The sequence below is a fragment of the Rhinoraja longicauda genome, chromosome 6 (genome assembly GCF_053455715.1).
Source record: "Rhinoraja longicauda isolate Sanriku21f chromosome 6, sRhiLon1.1, whole genome shotgun sequence".
NCBI lineage: Eukaryota > Metazoa > Chordata > Chondrichthyes > Rajiformes > Arhynchobatidae > Rhinoraja > Rhinoraja longicauda.
This window is the reverse complement of record NC_135958.1, coordinates 70,531,475-70,552,580: the sequence shown is the minus strand read 5'-3', so window position 1 is coordinate 70,552,580 and position 21,106 is coordinate 70,531,475. Positions and strand designations below refer to the sequence as shown.

General features: G+C 41.3%; 1 protein-coding gene across 3 annotated transcripts in view; it reads right to left on the bottom strand.

Annotated features, from left to right (window-relative positions):
* The window catches only part of card14 (caspase recruitment domain family, member 14), a 61,075-nt gene that overhangs the window by 16,384 nt on the left and 23,585 nt on the right, over positions 1-21,106 (bottom strand). For all 3 annotated transcript variants that reach the window (XM_078401299.1, XM_078401300.1, XM_078401301.1), the window contains 10 exons: positions 20,844-21,014; positions 18,839-18,958; positions 16,548-16,673; positions 14,875-15,027; positions 13,489-13,608; positions 12,430-12,560; positions 11,700-11,788; positions 5,210-5,288; positions 3,963-4,152; positions 1,511-1,634 (listed from right to left, as the gene is read on the bottom strand). In XM_078401299.1, coding sequence (XP_078257425.1) covers positions 1,511-1,634; positions 3,963-4,152; positions 5,210-5,288; positions 11,700-11,788; positions 12,430-12,560; positions 13,489-13,608; positions 14,875-15,027; positions 16,548-16,673; positions 18,839-18,958; positions 20,844-21,014 — 1,303 coding nt within the window. The remainder of the gene's footprint in view (positions 1-1,510; positions 1,635-3,962; positions 4,153-5,209; positions 5,289-11,699; positions 11,789-12,429; positions 12,561-13,488; positions 13,609-14,874; positions 15,028-16,547; positions 16,674-18,838; positions 18,959-20,843; positions 21,015-21,106) is intronic.

Here is a 21,106-nt window from a genome sequence, read left to right as displayed (position 1 = left end):
TCACATGTGACAAGTCACAGTGAAATTCTTTGCTTGCATACCCAAGGTATGCAAATAGTCGCCACATAAATTGCGCTGCCTAAGTTACACGTTACCCGTGCCAGGTCTCCCTTTGTTCTTCCCCCTCCCTCCGGTGGTCCCCCCACACCAGGTGCTCCATTGTTCTTACCCTTCCCTCACAGTGATCCCCCCATGCTGGGTCCTCCTTTGTTCCACCCCCGAGTAACTCCACAACTCCAAATGGGAGGCAGATCTGGGCAGTGTGTCCATCTGAAAATGATTCATCCCAAAATGCTAATTCCTTTTACCCAAATCAAATAACACAATTAACGCTATTGTAAGATGGGAAAAATGTTTTCGCAACAGTGATTTAAATATGTGCGATTCAAAGCAACATAATTATTAACTGAAGACAAATAAGTAAATATAATTAAAACACAAAGTACTGGAGTAACTCAGCAGGTCAGGCATCATCTCTGAAGAACATGGATAGACGATGTTTCAGGTCAGGACCCTTCCTCAGACTGAAGGGTCATGAACTGAAACGTCACCTATCCATGTTCGCCAGAGATGCTGCCTGACCTGCTGACTTACTCCAGCACCTTGTGGCCTTTTCTGTATTAACCAGCATCTGCCGTTCCCTTTTTCTACAAGTAAATATAATTCATTCCTTTAAATTATCTGAAAATAAGGATTCATAACAATCAATATAACGGAGAATTGTGATTAATTCATCATTTTTAACGTCTATTGCAACATAAATCTTTTTCATTTTTACCTGTGCATGCTGATAGAATCAAAGGAACCATGATTTGAAAGTGTTCTGGGACATATTTCAACACATACATTGTGGGCAGATGGGTTTGTTCCTGTGCTGTGCTCTTCTATCATGGATTAACTGAGAATATTTCTGCTTTCTTACACAACCAGCCCAAATAACTCAATCAACTTGAAACCCTGATAACTTATCACTATTCAAACTGATATAACAAAATCACAATGGCAACACTAAATAAACATCTATCAGTAATCTGCATATCTGAGATTTAAAAACAGTCCAGCCAATCTCCCTTTATTTTTATCTGAGTAATTTTAAAATGTTATTAGTTTAATCTTTTTGGAAACCACTGATGGGTTACAAGGTTATTTTTAATTTTGTTTAATTTAGATACAGCATGGAAACAGGCCCTTCGGCCCACCGAGTCCAGACTGACCTTTGATCACCCGTTCACACTAGTTCTATGTTATCCCAATTCTTCATCCACTCTTCACACACCAGGGGCAATTTACAGTGGCCAATTAACCTACAAACCCACACGTCTTTGGGATGTGGGAGGCAATTGGAGCACCCAGTGGAAACCCATGCGGTCACAGGGAAAATGTTGCAAACCCCACAGTCAGCACCCGAGGTCAGGGTTGTACCAGCTGCGCCACCGTGCTGACAATATTGGAAAATACTGTTTTTTTTGGATGAATGATGGAATATTGTTTTGGTTGTTCTGTAGCTTACCTTCACTATTGCATCTAATGGTCAAGCAACACATTCCTTTAATTTTTTTCAAGGTCCAAATAGCCTCCTCTAAACTGGCATCCTCCAGTATGGTCTTTGTTTGCTCCCTGCCATTGAATTCCACCTGCAGGTTACATTATATTATAAGTCTAGAAACAAAGTTCATGTCATTACAGCATTTGCACTTAATTAATACATTTGTACACCTGATCCTATATAAAAAATCGCAAATAAGACAGAATCTGAAAATAGAAGAACAAAATACTTCTCGCTGAAATGTAATAGTAAAATGGTCGTATTGTAATGAAGTTTTACACACAATGCCGGAGTAACTCAGTGGGTCAGACAGCATCGCTGGGGAAAAAAGGATGGGTGATGCTTTAGGTCGGGACCCTTCTACAGTCTTTTGTTTCTACATATTGTAATGAAGTGAGACACAAAATGCTGGAGTAACTCAGCGGGTCAGGCAGCATCTCTGGAGAGAAGGAATGGGTGACGTTTCAGGTCGAGACCCTTCTTCAGACTGATGTCAGGGGAGGGGGCGGGACAAAGATAGGATGTAGTCAGAGACAGGAAGACTGGTGGGAGAACTGGGAAGGGGGGGGGGGATCGAGAAGGAAAGCAGGGACTATCTGAAGTTAGAGAAGTCAATGTTCATACCGATGGGGTGTACACTACCCAAGCGAAATATGAGATGCTGTTCCTCCAATTTGCGCCGGGCCTTACTCTGGCAATGGAGGAGGCCCAGGACAGAGAGGTCAGATTGGGAATGTGAGGGGGAGTTGAAGTGCCGAGCCACCGGGAAATCAGGTTGGTTAAGACGGACTGAGCAGAGGTGTTCAGCGAAACGATCGCCGAGCCTGCGCTTGATCTTGCCGATGTAGAGAAGTTGACACCTGGAACAACGGATACAGTAGATGAGGTTGGAGGAGGTGCAGGTGAACCTCTGCCTCACCTGGAAAGACTGTTTGGGTCCTTGGATGGAGTCGGGGGGGGGGGGGGGGGGGAGTAAAGGGACAGGTGTTGCATCTCCTGCGGTTGCAGGGGAAAGTACCTGGGGAGGGGGTTGTTTAGGTGGGAAGGAACGAGTGGATCAGGGAGTTTCAGAGGGAACGGTCTCTGCAAAAAGCAGAAAGGGGTGGAGATGGGAAGATGTGGCCAGTAGTGGGATCCCTTTGGAGGTGGCGGAAATGTTGGAGGGTAATATGTTGGATGCGATGGCTGATGGGGTGGAAGGTGAGGACAAGGGGGACTCTGTCCTTGTTCCGAATAGGGGGAGAGGGAGCAAGAGCGGAGCTGTGGGATATAGTGGAGACCCTAGTGAGAGCCTCATTGATAATGCAAGAGGGGAACCCCCATTTCCTAAAGAATGAGGACATCTCCGAAGCCCTTGTATGGAACACCTCTTCCTGGGCGCAGATGCGGTGTAGACAGAGCAATTGGGAGTAGGGGTTAGAGTTTTTACAGGAAACAGGGTGGGAAGGAGTGTAGTCTAGATGGCTATGGGAGTCAGTAGGTTTGTAGTAGATGTCGGTCACAAGTCTGTCTCCTGTGATGGAGATGGTGAGATCCAGATGGTGAGATGTCGGAGATGGTCCAAGTAAATTTAAGAGCAGGATGGAAATTAGTGGTGAAATGTTAGCCCAGATTGAGATATTATTGCCAAGGTTGTGGTTGCCAGAATCTGAGGATATGCTTCCCACAAGACTGAATATTTACTGAATATGCATTCTGTTATAAATCTGAGTAAATGCAATGTAACAAAAGTGGGAAAATCAAACAAGTGTGCCCAGCATCTTATGACCCGCTGAGTTCTTCAAACAGTTTGTTTTTTTGCTCTAGATTCCAACCTCAGCAATCTCTTGAAATGACTTACTGTCTAAATGAAATAAAATATTGTCAATTGAGCATTTTAAGGATCAAATGAATGAGCATTCAGAAATTATAATGTAAGGCAATAACAGGGAATCAATTTCCACCTCTGTTACCACAAGAAATATGAGGTGGTTAAATTTATTTTTCCATACTTCTCTCCAATAGGACCCCTTGAAAGTTCTGAGGGAAATGATTGCACTCTGGTACCTAACCAAGGAATCATTATTCGAACCTCATCTTGAATTATGATTTTTTAACAGGCTACTTGACCAGACAGCTGTTATCCAGCAACATCCTCTACGTGCATTGTTACGGTGGCATTTCATATCATGCCTTTGCCCCAGTAGCTTTGTTGAGTTTAGTGTTTAGTTTAGAGATACAGCGCGGAAACAGGCCCTTCTGCCCACTGTCCATGCTGACAGCGATCTCCGCACATTAACACTATCCTCAATACTCGAGGGTAATTTTTTTTTACAATCATACCAGTCCTCTGTGAATGTGCCTTCTCAAGCTTTGAAGTTGCTTCAACAACCGTGTACCTAGAGAAAAAAAAGTTGCAGCATGTCTGAAACCCTACCATCATGATCCGAAACCCTGGTTCCAGGCCACTGTTGTGAGCTGGAGAGTCGGGTTTAATTTTGTGAATGAATATTCCCGTCGCATTCCCGCCAATGACTTCAATCTGATCCAGGATGCCATCTCCATCGACCTCAAACAACGATATTCTGCTCAGTGATCTTGCCTGCGGAGCTCTAGGGGGAAAAGGCCTGTGGAGAAAAAAGTCACAGAAAGCCCAAGAATTACATTTGAAGCCTGTGGAAGATTTCTGCATCGTTCCTTCAATTTCCTCTTAATTTACGTTGCAAATTCATACAAGCTCTTAAAAGTATGGTGAAATATCCAAGATACAGAACTGTTGTCAGGTATTTTCAGTTTCTCACAGTGAGGGTAAAGCTTCTTCCTAAAGATGCTGTGGTATCGGATAATGTTAACTGGGCAACACTTGGTAATATTTTATGATAAATGAACAGGGATGAACAGGCACTAGATAATGAACAGGAAAATGGTTTTTCTGATTACCCTTTTTAGGGATATGTTCCTGTTGATCTCCTTTGCTTTTGATAACAAGGTGATTGTATGAGAACAAGATTTTAGAGGGTATAATATGCCGAAGATATGTTCAATAACATTCAAAGTCAAATTATGTTGGAGAACAAAACTAAATATATAAGGAGATGGATGTATGTTGTAGGAAAGTTCTGTTTATGTATATGGCTAGATTGTGCCTCAAATCTAGACGTATTTAGTTAAGATGAAGATGGTACCAATGTATCCAAACAGACAAACAACCACTAATAACGTTATTCCACAGTGTATCAGCACAATAGATGTTACTGTAGACTTGATTCCATTATTTACTTGGTTTAGGGAGTAGAAAGGTGGACCATGGCCATACACAGAGGATGATATGGTAGTGATGGAATATATAAAGTCAGATAGTTTCTGGACAAGTCCATAGCACAAAACTACCGAACATACAACCACATCTCCTTTGTTTTGTTCTAAGAATGAAGAAATCTTGCAGAATATTTCTCTGACAATGGGCGTTAAAATAATATTTCAAAGCATACGAGGATTGGGGAGGAAATATGGAAGTGGGCAAAGGGGATGTGTGGGAAGTTGAGAGTTATAAGATCATTCCTTAATAAGTGCTGTTATGATTCTGCAACAACATAAACTTTTCATTTGTCTCAATAACAGATGGGGGGAAAAAATTGAAACAGACATTGGATATATATGTAAACAAATAAAAATGAGTTTTACCGGTCTTGCTCAGGTGATGGAATGGATCCCAACATGGATAGTATTCTCTGAGTGCATGACTCAGGTTGTTTGACTGGTACTGAAATGAATTTGACACAATTTAGATATGATTTATGCGAATGTTGAAGTACTATATCGCATTGTACTTTCAGCTTTACTTCAGATTCTCCAATGTAAAATTGAGCCACAAACTTAACAAACTATCTTTATCCTTAACTACTTAGTTATAGAGTGATACAGTGTGGAAACAGGCCCCTTGGCCCAACTTGCCCACACCAGCCAACATGTCCCAGCTAAACTAGTCCCAACTGCCCATGTTTGGTCCATATCCCTCCAAACCTTTCTTATCCATGTACCTGTCTAACTGTTTCTTAAATGTTGGGGCAGTCCCTGCCTCAACTACCTCCTCTGGCAGCTTGTCCCGTACACCCACCACCCTTTGTTTGAAAAGTTACACCTCAGATTCCTCTTAAATCTTTTCCCCTTCAGCTTAAATCCCCAACTGCAGATGGTTCGACTGCCCCGACCACGGGAGAATAAAAGAGGAAGTAGATTGGAATTTATTGCTTTCCATCCCAGTGAGGAATGTGGGGAATCCGCTGCGGTGGATGTTTATGCTAACTTTTATGTAGTTGTGTGTCTTGTTGCTTTTTTTTAGTATGGCTGTATGGTAATTCGAATTTCACTGTATCTTAATCGGTACATATGACAATAAACTGACCTTGAAACCTTGATACCTTAAATCTATGTCCTCTGGTCCTCGATTCACCTACTCTGGGCAAGGGACTCTGTGCATCTACCTGATCTATTCCTCTCATGATTTTATCCACCTCTATAAGATCACCCCTCATTCCCCTATCATCATCATATCATCATATCATCATATCATATATATACAGCCGGAAACAGGCCTTTTCGGCCCACCAAGTCCGTGCCGCCCAGCGATCCCCGTACATTAACACTATCCTACACCCACTAGGGACAATTTTTACATTTACATTTACCCAGCTGCAAGAAACACTTAACTGTTCAGAATTTCTGCAAATTTAGTTACATTCTAAGAAAGTGTGGTCATTCACTCTGTAAATGCTTTCTTTGCAGTTTTTGACTGGACTACTGAATTGCATCTAGTTTTAACCCTGAAGATACATTGGCCACATCAAAGTGAAATAGTTACTATTTAGCTGCAAAGCACGACAGAGTGTATCGGAAATCGCAGTTTAACATCACACTCAAGATTACACAAGGTATCTGGAGCTATGAAATATATATAAATATATGACCACTGTAGAGATGCATTGCGATGTGAAAGGATGTGGCTTTATGCTGAGGGTTCCTCTCTTATTCTTTCCTCTTGAAAACTTGCTAAACAAGCTTAACTCTGTAGAGGCCTACAGTAAAGCTTGAATGTGGGTCAACAACGTGGAAGAAAGGTTTTGAAAGAAGGGACTACAGATGCTGGTTTATAAAACAAAGGCACAAAGTGCTGTAGTTACTTAGCGGGTCAGGCAGCATCCCTAGAGGTGACGTTTTGGGTCGGGACCATTCTTCTGACTGATCGTGGATCGAGTGCAAATACCTGAAATCCTGGCTGGGCCCAGATGTGGAGGCCTGGAACCGGAGCTGGAAGCCCCAAAGCACAAGATGACGCAAGTGTTGAGGAAACACACGTGGCTAGTGAGTCTAGCGTGGTTAGCGTGGCTAGCCTTACAGCAGGAGAGCAGCAGGAATCACAGAGGGGGAGCACTAAGAGAGAGGGTCTCACAGAACCCGCCGGAGAGAGGAGATGAATTTCTTCAATGTAAGCATAGCTTGAGGAGACTTCGCAGTGGAGCAGTTAAAATGTAGGAACAAGGAACTGCAGGTGCTGGGTTACAAAACAAAGACAAAGTGCTGGCTCGAAGGGCCAAATGGCCTCCCCCTGCACCTATTTTTTATGTTTCTTTGTTTTCTAATGCTGGGGTAACTCAGCAGGTCAGGCAGCATCTCTGGCGAACATGGATAGGTGACGTTTCGGGTCGGGACTGAACAGTCTGAAGAAGGGCCCCGACCCAAAATGTTGCCTATCCATATTCTCCAGGGATGCTGCCTGCTGAGTTACTTCAGCACTTTGAGACTTTGGAAGAGAAGTTTGTTAGAATTAATGAGCAGACTGGTGAGGTGTACTGAGTGGAGCTGCCAACTGCTCATGCTGTACCTAATGATGGTTGGATCCAAAAATGCAAATTGATGAAGATGAGAGATGATGTTAAGGGATGTACAGTGGCGCAGCGGTAGAGTTGCTGCCGTATAGCGCCAGAGGCCACGGTTCGATCCTGACTACGGGTGCTGTGTGTACGGAGTTTGTACATTCTCCCCATGACCGCGTGGGCTTTCCCTGGATGCTCTGGATTCAATAGACAATAGACAATAGACAATAGGTGCAGGAGTAGGCCATTCAGCCCTTCGAGCCAGCACCGCCATTCAATGCGATCATGGCTGATCACTCTCAATCAGTACCCCGTTCCTGCCTTCTCCCCATACCCCCTCACTCCGCTATCCTTAAGAGCTCTATCCAGCTCTCTCTTGAAAGCATCCAACGAACTGGCCTCCACTGCCTTCTGAGGCAGAGAATTCCACACCTTCACCACTCTCTGACTGAAAAAGTTCTTCCTCATCTCCGTTCTAAATGGCCTACCCCTTATTCTTAAACTGTGGCCCCTTGTTCTGGACTCCCCCAAAATTGGGAACATGTTTCCTGCCTCTAATGTGTCCAATCCCCTAATTATCTTATATGTTTCAATAAGATCCCCCCTCATCCCCCCTCATCCTTCTACAGTCCCGCCATTCCGGGAATCAACCTAGTGAACCTACGCTGCACGCCCTCAATAGCAAGAATATCCTTCCTCAAATTTGGAGACCAAAACTGCACACAGTACTCCAGGTGCGGTCTCACCAGGGCCCGGTACAACTGTAGAAGGACCTCTTTGCTCCTATACTCAACTCCTCTTGTTACGAAGGCCAACATTCCATTGGCTTTCTTCACTGCCTGCTGTACCTGCATGCTTCCTTTCAGTGACTGATGCACTAGGACACCCAGATCTCGTTGAACATCCCCTCTTCCTAACTTGACACCATTCAGATAATAATCTGCCTTTCTATTCTTACTTCCAAAGTGAATAACCTCACACTTATCTACATTAAACTGCATCTGCCATGTATCCACCCACTCACACAACCTGTCCAAGTCACCCTGCAGCCTTATTGCATCTTCCTCACAATTCACACTACCCCCCAGCTTAGTATCATCTGCAAATTTGCTAATGGTACTTTTAATCCCTTCATCTAAGTCATTAATGTATATCGTAAATAGCTGGGGTCCCAGCACCGAACCTTGCGGTACCCCACTGGTCACTGCCTGCCATTCCGAAAGGGACCCATTTATCCCCACTCTTTGCTTTCTGTCTGTCAACCAATTTTCTATCCATGTCAGTACCCTACCCCCAATACCATGTGCTCTAATTTTGCCCACTAATCTCCTATGTGGGACCTTGTCGAAGGCTTTCTGAAAGTCGAGGTACACCACATCCACTGACTCTCCCCTGTCAATTTTCCTAGTTACATCCTCAAAAATCTTCCTCCCACACTCCAAAGATTTACAGGTTTGTAGGTTAATTTGGCTTTGGTAAAAATCGTAAGTTGTCCCTAATGTGTAGGGTTGTGCTAGTGTATGGGGATCGCTGGTTGGCGCGGACTGGGTGAGCCGAAGGGCCTGTTTCCACGCTGTAACTCAAAACTAAAACTAAAAGGAGTTTCTACTTACAAAGCACTTTATCTCTCAAAAATATAAAATGCTTTATATAACAATAAATTGCATTGAAAAGTGGACACTTTATCTGTGCAGGAGAGCTGGAGTGCCAGACAGGGGAGGTTGAGGGAGTGTAAGCGAAACACTTAGAGGACCCCAAAAATACACCTGAATTCAACGTGGATAAGTTTGAAGAGAAAGGAAAAATTGCTCAATTCATTTCATGGATGTGGATGAAAGAGATGAGATTCGGCAGTAATGGAGAACTCAAGAAAAGGCGCATCCATCTATGTCAGAAGAATAAAGCCAATATTAAAGTGGTGAATCAGAAAATAATTAACAAGAGACAAATGAGATATCATCAGCAAGATGGAAGAGTTACATTTGGAACTTTTTTTAAAAACAATATTCAACTTCACTACAAAGGAAAGGAATATAGAAACTAGTAAATGTCAAATTGAGGTTTGATATCAGGAAGCACCATCATGCAACATGTAACACTATCTAAAACAGGACAGGACAGTGGAAATTTAAAAAAACTGAAGTTATTCACGCTTGGGCTTGCAGAGGGGTTGGTGATGGGCCCTTCTATACCTCTTGCCTAATGGGAGAGGGGAGAAGTGAGTGAGTGAGGCCTGTCCTTGATTAAGCTGGTGGCTCCCGAGGGAGCGTGAGGTTTAAATGGAGTCAATGGAAGGGAGGTTGGAACCAAAGACCAAGTATTTTAGGGAAGCAAAGCATGGAGGATGTTCTGTATGTCTTTGTGGAGCTTTTAAAATATATTGCAAAAATAGATCTAGCGGGTACCAACTACTCAAGTACCAGCTCCTCAATCTTCTCCCACATTACTTCCTCCAAGCAACTTCCTCAGGGTGTCTTGGACTGACCTGTGGAATAGTTGCTCCAATTACATCAAATAAAAAGGGAATGCTAGAAAGATTTTGTCAGCCAGACAGTGTCCATGGACATATTTAGTTAGAACTCAATTTTACTTGCCATATATTTGGAGCATAACTTCTAAGAAGAAAACAATTTGGACTCGTTAACCAAAGGATTTGTAATTTCCGATACTACAAAGACACCCAAATACTCCGACTGTGATATTCAGGCCTTGTACAATAGTTCAGCACAAATAGCTGATTTTGTTGGCACGGGAAATTCAAACTGCTAAACCTCTGGCGTTCTCTACTGATGATACTCAAAGCCATTGCTACATATTCATAAGCCAGAATTAGAAGAAAAGAGAAGTAAACAGAAAGAGAGGCAGAACAACCAAAGCTCGATCTGACATCTGGAATTACCTGCCCTGAATGCCAAAGAAATTTCAAAGCCAGGATTGGACATAAGCCACCTGCGAGTTCATAAAAGCAACGGAACGTAGACCATTATCCTCGACCTCGAGGGATAGCCATGACGATAGGAGCAGAATTAGGCTATTCACCACATCAAGTCTACTCCGCCATTCAATCATGGCTGATCTATCTTTCCTTCTCAACCCCATTCTACTGCCTTCTCCCCATAACCCCTGACAACCGTACCAATCAAGAATCTATCAAATTCTGCTTTAAAAATATCCATTGACGGCCTCCAATTAATTCCACAGATTCACCACCCTCTGACTAAAGAAACTCCTCCTCATACTACGCCATCATCTAAATTACAAAGAACGCAGACACAGACATACACTTAGATCATCCACGCACAACCAATATTTTAATCCACTGACATTTTCTCATTTACATCCCATCTCTGTCCTTCACAGATCATTAAGAAGCAAAAAAGCCCAATTTCAGAAATCGTCAGGGAATGGAATGTTCTTGTAAAATTAACACAGTTTACATTAATGTAAGCAGGGACTCTGGAGAAAGTTGGCAAACTGGAATGCCATGCAGTGTTGACAGCAAGGAAAGAAAAAGGAAAAGATGAATACATTTTGTTTTCAAAGTTACTTCCAATTCCTGCAAGTACATTGGAGAAACTCAGAACTGCAGATGCCAATTTACAAGAAAAGACATAAAGTGCTGGAGTAACTCAGTGGGTCAAGCAGCATCTCTGGAGACCATGGAACCTGCAAGTACTTTGCCTACAGTAAGCAGGGCAGGATGGAAAATTGTATTACACACAGCCAAGCTTTGGTGAACAGATGAAAGAAATAATTGACAGGGAGGAATTGAATTGTCTCCATAAATGCATTTTATTGCTCTCATTTTCTGATGAGTATCCTGCCCATAATATAGACTGATGTTTGGATGGCTTGGTAATGTAAATTATTGAGCACCAGATGCCCCTCAATATTACATATTAAAGTCTTTGTTCAACCAAGTTTCGATGATCTTTATCAAACTGTCATTTACCAAACTAGGCAATACAAAGCCTTCCGGACTTTGAAAGGGGATGTCAGTCTGGTTCAAGGATTCCTGTTGGAATCTCCTCATCAAAACTTGTTCTGAAGGACTTTTGCAACCCTCCCGTGACATGGAGCTAATATTGCATGGAGCCTTTAGTCTGATCTTTAAGGTTGATTGGAAATTCTAACGTGGGCATAAGGAGTGTTGGAAATAGTTTAATGTATTAGGAATTATATTGCCAGTCTTTAATGTGATAGAGCTTCAATCATTGAATTATTGCATATTATCAGGTTGTTAAGATTTCTGTCATACCTGCAGCTATACCCAGAACATGAATGAGAAATTGAAAACTCACTGACATCAGGAACATTTTCACCGCAACTGCCGGTACCAGTGCTATCACCTACTGATGTGAAAGCATCGTCATCATTAAAATATATGTTGCTGCAAAAACAGAAATAGAACAGCAATGTTACCCAATTATAAAAGGATTCTCCCTCCAGTATTCTGTTTGCTTCTGGGTTTTTTCAGGAGTAGTGTTCCAAAATAGCTTTACACTCTTATAATTTACTTAAGGGACCATTTTTCCTGTTTGAGTCTTTGAATCTTAACTCTGTGTGTGTGTGTGTGTGTCTGTGTGTGTTATGTGTGTGTGTGTGCCTATTTGTGTGCATGCATGTGTGTGAACTTATGTGTCCATGCATGTGTGTCCAGTAATGTGCGTCTGTGTGGAGGAATGTGTGCATAGAAACATAGAAACATAGAAAATAGGTGCAGGAGTAGGCCATTCGGCCCTTCGAGCCTGCACCGCCATTCAATATGATCATGGCTGATCATCCAGCTCAGTAGCCTGTACCTGCCTTCTCTCCATACCCCCTGATCCCTTTAGCAAAAAGGGCCACACCTAACTCCCTCTTAAATATAGCCAATGAACTGGCCTCAACTACCTTCTGTGGCAGAGAATTCCACAGACTCACCACTCTCTGTGTGAAGAAATGTTTTCTCATGTGTGAGCTGGTATATGCATGCATGTGTGCACTGGTGCAAATGCGTGCATGTGCATTCACACGAGTGTGCTATCTTACCTGAATGAATTTTCCGTGTTATCTTCATTTACGCGTCTGTAGATAGATTCCTGACTGGGCGGCTCAACGAAGGAAGATCTGAGACTGCTCAGCGACTCACAGCTTTCAGTTTTCTTTAAGTTTGAATAGAACTATAAATAAGAAATAATGAACTACTCAGCCATTGATTGGCCTGCTCTGTGTTGTTCACAGATACATTATTTTCTGGCTACTTGCCACCTCATTCCAAATAGGAGCAGCAATATCAGCCTGATTCAACATTATTGTGGCAGGTAGTCATCCACCAGGACTGCCCTAACTGAGAACAATTAATGCAGAATCCTTTACCATCCGAAGCAAATTATTTTTTTAAGCATCTTTAAAGATAATAAATAGATGTATTCTTCATAGTTTAGTAAAGGGCAACCCCCCTAAAAATAGCATTCTCAGAATTCCCATGGTTCATGAGAGACAGCTGTTTATGCAAAAAATTGCACATTAGATAAATCGGTGAAGAAGAAAGGAAGAGATGTGATAAAAGGATAAAGTGATCTTATAAGGGATGGGATTCATGTGGCCGATAAATATGGCAGCGAATGTTTAGTTTAGTTTATTTACTTATTTATTTTAGTTTACTTTGGTTTAGCTTAGTTTAGAGATACAGCTTAGAAATAGGCTCCCTTCAGCCCTCCAAGTCTGCATTGACCATCGATCACCCGTTCACACCAGTTCTATGTTACCTCACTTTCGCATCCATGATCCACACACTAGGCGCAATTTAAAGCGGCCAATTAACTTACAAACCCGCACATCTTTGGGACGTGGGATGAAACCAGAGCAACCGAAGGAAACCCACATGGTCACATGGAGAATGTGCAAACTCCACACAGCCTACACCCAAGGTCAGGATTGAACCTGGGACTCTGGTACTGTGAGGCAACAGCTATACCGGCTGTACCATTATGTCGCCCGTGTTGCACTGAATGACCTGTTTCTGTGTTCATGATACAAGGCATTATTACGCCCCTCTGTGTACAGACGTTCCTGGGAGTGCAGGTTATGAGAGAGTCACTGCCTTACCTCACTCTGGCTGCTGCTGCTGTCCTCACTATCACAGCTGACGGTCCTCAGATTCACGGCTTGCAGGCGCTTCAGTTTGGGTTTTTCACGTTGTGGGGTTTTGTTGTCTGCTGTCAGTTTCTGGCAGGGAGTAAAGTAAGGGAAATTGAAGTACATTGAATTCAAAAGTTCTTTCTTTTCAGAATATCATCCAATAATCCAGGTTTACCATGAAGACTAAATGTTGCACTGTATGTTGTACCTCTGATTGGAGACCCTCGGACTACCTTTGATCGGACTTTACTGGACTTTATCTTGCACTAAACGTTATTGTTTAAGGAAAGTTATTGTGAGAATACATTTAATAAGGCAAGCATATTTATATGGGTTGCACAGGAACATAATCACATTTACATACCTGGCATTTTCATGTTTTAAATATTCATTCCACCCTCCTTTGGTTCTGATTCTAATGAAGAAGCAGTGTTTCTTCCACCTGTCTGTAACTTTCGTATTGCCATTTTTCTCTATGCCTTAAATATGTCTGACGTTGCAATACGTTCATATGTTCAGACTATCTTTGATCGGACTTTACTGGACTTTATCTTGCACTAAGCGTTATTCACGTCATTCCCTTTATCATGCATCTGTACACTGTGGATGGGTCGATTGTAATCATGTATTGTCTTTCCCCAGACTGATTAGCAGGCAGCAAAAGCTTTTCACTGTACCTGACAATAAACCAATGACTAATTAATAACCTTTATACTTTATCTGTGCACGGTTTGATTGCGTTCATATATAGTCTTTTCTTTTACTGGATAGCAGGCAACCAAAAGCTTTCCGCTGTACCTCGGTACAATTGACAATAATAAACGAAACTAAGACTTGGAGCCGTGAACTTCATTGTTGGTGTCTTTTATTTAAAATGCTGTGTGTTGTGTAAAGCTGCACAACCGGCCTGAGTGAATATATCAAATGCAAAATCCTTCATTATCCACTGCAATAATAAATGAGCATACCAATAATATTTGAAATTGATTAATAATTAATAACGCTCCAGGTTCCGGTGTTGATCTAGGTTTCTGTATTGATCTAGCGACTGCCTGCAATAATATCCTGCTGGGCATTGAGGATCTTTGTTATCTGTTACAAGCTGCATTTATTCCACAGCTCTGTCTTACAAAGAGGCCTCATTTTTTCAAGGCCTCAGGGATCCAAGGCCTGTGGAGATGGCAAATAGTGCCGACATAATGTGAAGGATACGCTGCCACCTGCAAAAAGGGATTTTACTCTTGTCTCATTCTCTAGTTTTGAGCCTCAGCTTCAGACAGACGGCATGAATTCAAATCCCACTGTGTGATACTGGCACGCTGAGCACGGCAGGTGGCTGGGAAATTACCCTACCTCCTGCTTCTCCTTGTTTGATTTTAACTGTAGCATTTCCTTATTCAGCTGACGACACGTGTCCTGAAGTTCGATTACTTGCCGACGACATAAATCCTTGTCTGTGATCATTTTGCTAAAGTGTATTTGGGCTTCATCCCTAGCCCCGTAAGCCTGTGGAAAATATGAATGAATTTTAATGAATTTTCATTAAAAATATCATACAGTTTGACCATAAATTTCTATACCTTTTCTACACTGGTGCTGTTGATGAAATTGACTTAATACATCACATTGTTTTGGTCTGAAGTCCTGCCCTGAAACAAGCCACATCCTTTTTCTCCAGAGATGCTGCCTGACCCGCTGAGTTACACCAGCCCTTTGTGTCTAACATTGTTTTCATGGTTATCTTTCGGCCACGTTGAGTTGGGTAATCACAATTACGCCTATTTAAATATTCCAAGGAATGGACAAAAAAAGAAACAGAAGACAGAATTCTTGATCCCAACCACATTCCAATAATGGAGGCATAAGATACTGCAGATGCTGGAATCTGGAGCAAAAGTGCACAAGTGAACGCAAGATTATATTAGGAATTTCTCGTTAAACCCAACAATATGAACATTGAAGATAGACACAAAGGAATGGAGTACCTCAGTCGGTAGCATCTCTGGAGAAAAATGATGGGTGATGTTTCAGGTCGGGACCTTTCTTCAGACATTCTACACAATTAAACATTAAATTCTTCAATTTCAGGCATTATCCCTCTGCGCCGATTCTCTTCTCCTCCTACCCACCAAACTCCCTCCTATGTTCATGCTCCCACCACTTCTGTCACCCTGTTCCTTTCCTTTCCTCCCCATGCTCTTCTCCCACCCCTCCCATCACCGAGTTCCCTATTTCCATTTCATCACCCCCCTCCTTTCCCTCCCCATGCTCCCTTCCAACTAAATCCATTGTCACTATCTTCACCCATCTGCCAAATACTTTCACCTTTGCCCCATCCCTATCTCTCTTTTGCCACTTTTCTCCCCTACCCAATCAGTCTGAAGATGGGTCCCGACCCAAAGCATCATCTGACTTGCTGAGTTCCTCTCGCATGTTTTTAGCTCAATATTACAACATTTGGAGTCTCTTGTGTCTCCAGGATTACGTTTCGATTTGATTTGCCCAAAGACTGAAGTTGGAACTTAATAAAAGGAGTTGCATATTTAATTAATCTAGTCATTTTGACTTTTCCATGATCTGCCTCCCTCCAACCCTGAATACATTTCACAAAAATCTATCCATTGAAAATTGAAAATAAACTGTATAATCTGCTAATAATGGAAGGCCTCAAATCTGACATTTGGCCATTTGCCTCTTCATTGGTCAAGTCAAGAGTCGAGACTGTCTTATTGTCATCGGTCCCGAAACATAATAATTAAATTCTTACTTTCAGCAGCACAACACATATGTAAACATAGTACTCAGTAGATACAGCAATAAACAACAAAAAGAAGTTCAATAAATTAAAAATATGTATAGTGCAAAAAACAAAAACAAAGCTTGAAGTACCTAGTGCAACCCAAGCAGTTTGTAGTCAGAGTTTAGTTGGAGTTTGTAGTGTTCAATAGCCTGATGGCTGTTGGGAAAAAGTTGTTCCAGAACCTGGACATTACAGGATAGGTGATGTCAGATTTAATTACACTAACCTCATCACGCTCCTTCTGTAGTTCTAAGACTTGTGACTGGAGTGAGCTTATTTTGTCCTTGTACATATCGCAGTCAATCTTCAGGGTGGTGCATTCCATTAACATATTTTCCTTTTCATCCAAATACTGGCAGATAGAAGAAAGTAAACCAGTTTGAGTATTTTTATATTAATGCAGATTTCAGAGAGCCAAAGGTTGAGTCTAGAGGACACAAGATGAAATATAATTTGGGAGCGTGAAGTTGGTAAATCAAAGCTGGACAAGATCTAAATGGAGTCAGTAGAAAATAGTCAAACTGTGGAGTATGGAGAATGTAAGTGACCTTGGAACATCTTTCTACTTTACAGTTCTATAAATGTGAACAAACGTGGTAAATTTCCTTTATTAGTCAGTTCCTTTGCTGAATTTGATTTTTTTTGCCATTTTCAGAATAATTTGTTTCCAATCTGAAATCTGAAAACTATTCATGTGATACTCTCAGTTTCATTAACTGAATAAATCCTCAGCAAAGACAAGTTTAATTTTAAGATCAGGGATAAGGATGTACTGTCGAGACATGTGCAGCACATAAATGTTTTCATTATGATTTCTTCATGTCTCTTAAAGCATTTTATTCATCATTTCATCAGAAATATTAACTGCAGGAAATCTTCATTCTGAAATAGATATGAAAATTGGTAGAAATACAATGAAATCTTGTTGGCAACTGTAAAGAGAGGAACGTATATAAATATTTAATTTGTTTTTCTTCTTTCCAGATGCTTTGTAGTCTTTCAATTTCTGGTTTAATGTGATTTTCAGCATTTTCATCTTTTGTTCATTTTTCCACTGTTTCACCCCCCTTCCCGCATCCCCATTTATTTGGAAATATTACCTTCTTATAAACTATTGCTCTTTAATTTTACTTTAAAGAGATCATTATTTTCACTTGACATTGACTCTAATGATTTCCAGTTATAGTCCTTTCTGCTGCTGACAAATAACAACTTTTCTTTTGCTTTTGTGTTAAGTTCTCATCACTGTACAGTTTTCATGAATGAATGTGTGGGGCAAAAAACATCTACATGGATAGATGCCAATCAAGTTAGGGTTCAAATGCATGTTCACATATGTCTTCACAATAGGGTTGAAGATACACATTGAACTAAAGGAGAAAATGTGCAAAATATTAGGTATGATAAAAATTGGAAGAGATCTCAAATCTCCAGAATCAGATAAAATTACTAGGCATGGATAGAGTGTTTCCCAGACACGAGTTTTGACCATTGATATTGAATCATCTTCTTCGGCCACATATATGATACTGAGAGACTGGAAGGTTGATGTTGTTTGGAAAGGATCAAATAATTGCTGCCGATTGATGATCGAAAAATAGTGGAACAGATTCCGAGGGTTTGCATTAATTATCATTTGGAAAGGCATATTTTATTCAAGGACGGAGAGCATGAATTTGTGAAGATAGTTAATGTCGTTGCCTTAATGGAGAAGGTATCAAAGTGGGTTGAGTAAGGGAGTGCACTTAATGTAATCTACATAGATTTTAGCATGTCATTTACCAAGGTTTCAAATGACGGACTGGTCAACAAAATATAAGGTCTATCGAGGAGAAAGTATCCAAAATTGCTTCTGTGCCAGAAAGCAAAGGATGTTTTAGTGACAGGATGGCTATTTTTAGTGAGGTCTCTTGCTTTTTCTGCTAGACTTCAACAATTTAGACAAGTATAAAGGGCATCATTATGAAGTTTACTGATTATTTACAACATACCCTACTGAGGGAATGTCCATGGAAAATGGGGAGATGTGGTTTTTACTTGGAGATCATGCCCAAGTCGACAAATCTTGGCAAACCTAATAAATTGTCAGCGGCTCCTGGGAAAATTGGAAAAGTTCTCAGACACAAATATCCAAGAGATGAAACCACATTGTGGCTGCAATGAACTCACCAAGTTGTCGTTTTTAAACTTATATTCAGGTCTTTTATATCTACAGGAGAATCCTTGGCCAGTTTCAAACCACCAGATTGATGGGATCAGAGGTGAGTAATAGCACTCAGCCTGATCCAAGCCCTTTGTGCACATCATTCTCACCACATGAGACGGGTGGAATAGGATTAAAGTCAAGCCCAGTGTACGTATACATGTATGTGTTCAAAGTAGGCAGGGACATTGCTTGTAATGGAAAAAACTATGACTAGATGTTGAAGATGTTAATTTTAAATCTGCTGCTTTCCAGTTTTCTAATGACCCCTTCAAACAAAGTCTATTTACAAAGTCTGAAGTACACGTGCTCACCTCATTCCTTAGTCGTTCAGCTGTATCTAGTTCCAAGCGCAGTGAATTCATTTCTTTCATTAGATCTTGACTTTCCTCCAAGGCTTCCACACGATCCTGTTCCAAGATATCTATTGTCACCTATTTTTTTTAAAAGAACATCTTCAGAAATGTATGTGAAAAGCAAAAGTAAACAAGTTATTTTCCCCCAAACATTTATTTCAAAGTGTGGTGCTGAAAAGCAAGCTCCTCCAGTAATAGGCAAAATAGAAGTGCCATTTTAATGGTAAATGCTACAACAGTGACAACATTGCAAAGTCACAAACTTTATTGATGATTCTATGTGTTCATAATTTTCTAGTGCTTTTCTGTCCTCAATTAGATTAAATTATTGGATATCTGTGATCTAATTTATCAGAAAGCAAACATTTATATCTTGGCGATGATACAGTGTTTGGTGACATAAAAGAAAATTTCAAATTATGACAGAGAATTTGAGTGAAAAATATAGGAAACCTTCAAAAAAGGACACAAAGTGCCGACCACTGATCACCCATTCATATTAGTTCTATATTAACCCACTTTCACAATGACTCCCTACACACTGGGGGCAATTTTACAGAGGCCAATTAACTTACAAACCCTTTGGCATGTGGGGGGAGACCGGAACACCTGGAAGAAACCCACGCGATCACTGGGTGAGCGTGCAAACTCCGTGCAGATAACACCCAGACTCAGGATCAAACCCGGGTCTCTGGCACTAAGGCAGCAGCTTCATCAGCTGTGCCACTATGCCACCCATTAATTAGTTGTTAGTGATAAACACATAACGTAGTGTGAAGAAACTAAATTCCAGAGATATTTTGATTAGCACGGGTGTCAGGGGTTATGGGAGAAGGCAGAAGAATGGGGTGAAGAGAGAAAGATAGATCAGCCATGATTGAATAGCAGAGTAGACTTGATGGGCCAAGTGGCCCAATTCTGCTCCTATAACATAAACTTATGAACTTATGTTGGGAATCTAAAATAAAAAGAGAAAATGTTGAAACTGCTCAGTAGGACAGACAGCATCTTAGTGTTAACATCTCAGGTTGAAAATCTTGATGGTATATTATCCCCTTGTAATCTGAGTGCCATACCAAATCATAGCACAAAACATAGCACGTACGTCATAAGAAATTAATTTCAAATGCAGAATTCAGAGTGCTGATAGTGCTAAACAATAAGGTGTTGAATGAATAAATGAATGAACAAAAAAAATCTGTGTAGATATATATGTACACAAACAAAATGCAGTGGCTGCCTCCCCAACAGTCTGTCTTGTCCTTTCTTCTTTTTTTAACTTTTAGTATGTGTTAAAAAGTTTGTTTTAGTGTTTCTTGGTTTGTTTTATGTGGAGGTGGGGGGGGGGGGGGGGTGGGAGGGGACTGGGGAAAACTTTTTTTCAATCTCTTACCTCGACGGAGAAGCGATTTGTTTCATATCGTATCTCCGTCCCCACTGCTGCTTAACATCATGTTGGCGGCCTTTCCTGGAGACCGACCCGGCGCTCCAAGCCGCGGGACTTTAACATCGTGGAGCTTGCGGCCCCTTTGCCGGGGATCAAAGTTCCAACCACGGGGCCTATGGACTTTAACATCGTGAAGGCTGCAGTCTCTGGTAAGAAGAGGCCGACTCGGGAGCTCCATGCCGCGGAGAGAGTTTCAACCGTCCCGCGCGGGAGCTTCGATCACCTCGACGGGGGCTTCGATCTTCGGCTGCGGGGGGTTTGATTGCCCTGACTGCGGATGGTTTGACTGCCCGACCGCGGGACAACAAGAGGAAGAAGTTTGAATTTTATTGCCTTCCATCACAGTGAGGAATGTGGAATCTGCTGTGAAGGATGTTTATGTTAACTTTTATGTGGTTGTGTGTCTTGTTGCTTTTCACTTAGTATGGCTGTATGATAAATCAAATTTCACTGTACCTTAATTGGCACATGTGACAATAACGTGACCTTGAAACCTTGAAAATGCAACATGCTTACTGGGTTCATTTGTACTTCGTGGATCCTGAATCTTAGTTTATCAATTTCTTCTTTTAAATGTAAAAGTTCGTCTTGTTTGGGCTTGAATGCTTCTCGTAGCTTGGATGACACTCTTCGTTCACCATCAAATTCTACTATTAGTTTCTTATTTTCCATTATAAGATTATCGACCTTTAAAGGAAGTCAAACAGGATTTAGCATGAAACCCATATATTAAAAGGAGATTTTCTTTGCATTATTATTTTAAATTCCATAAAAAGATG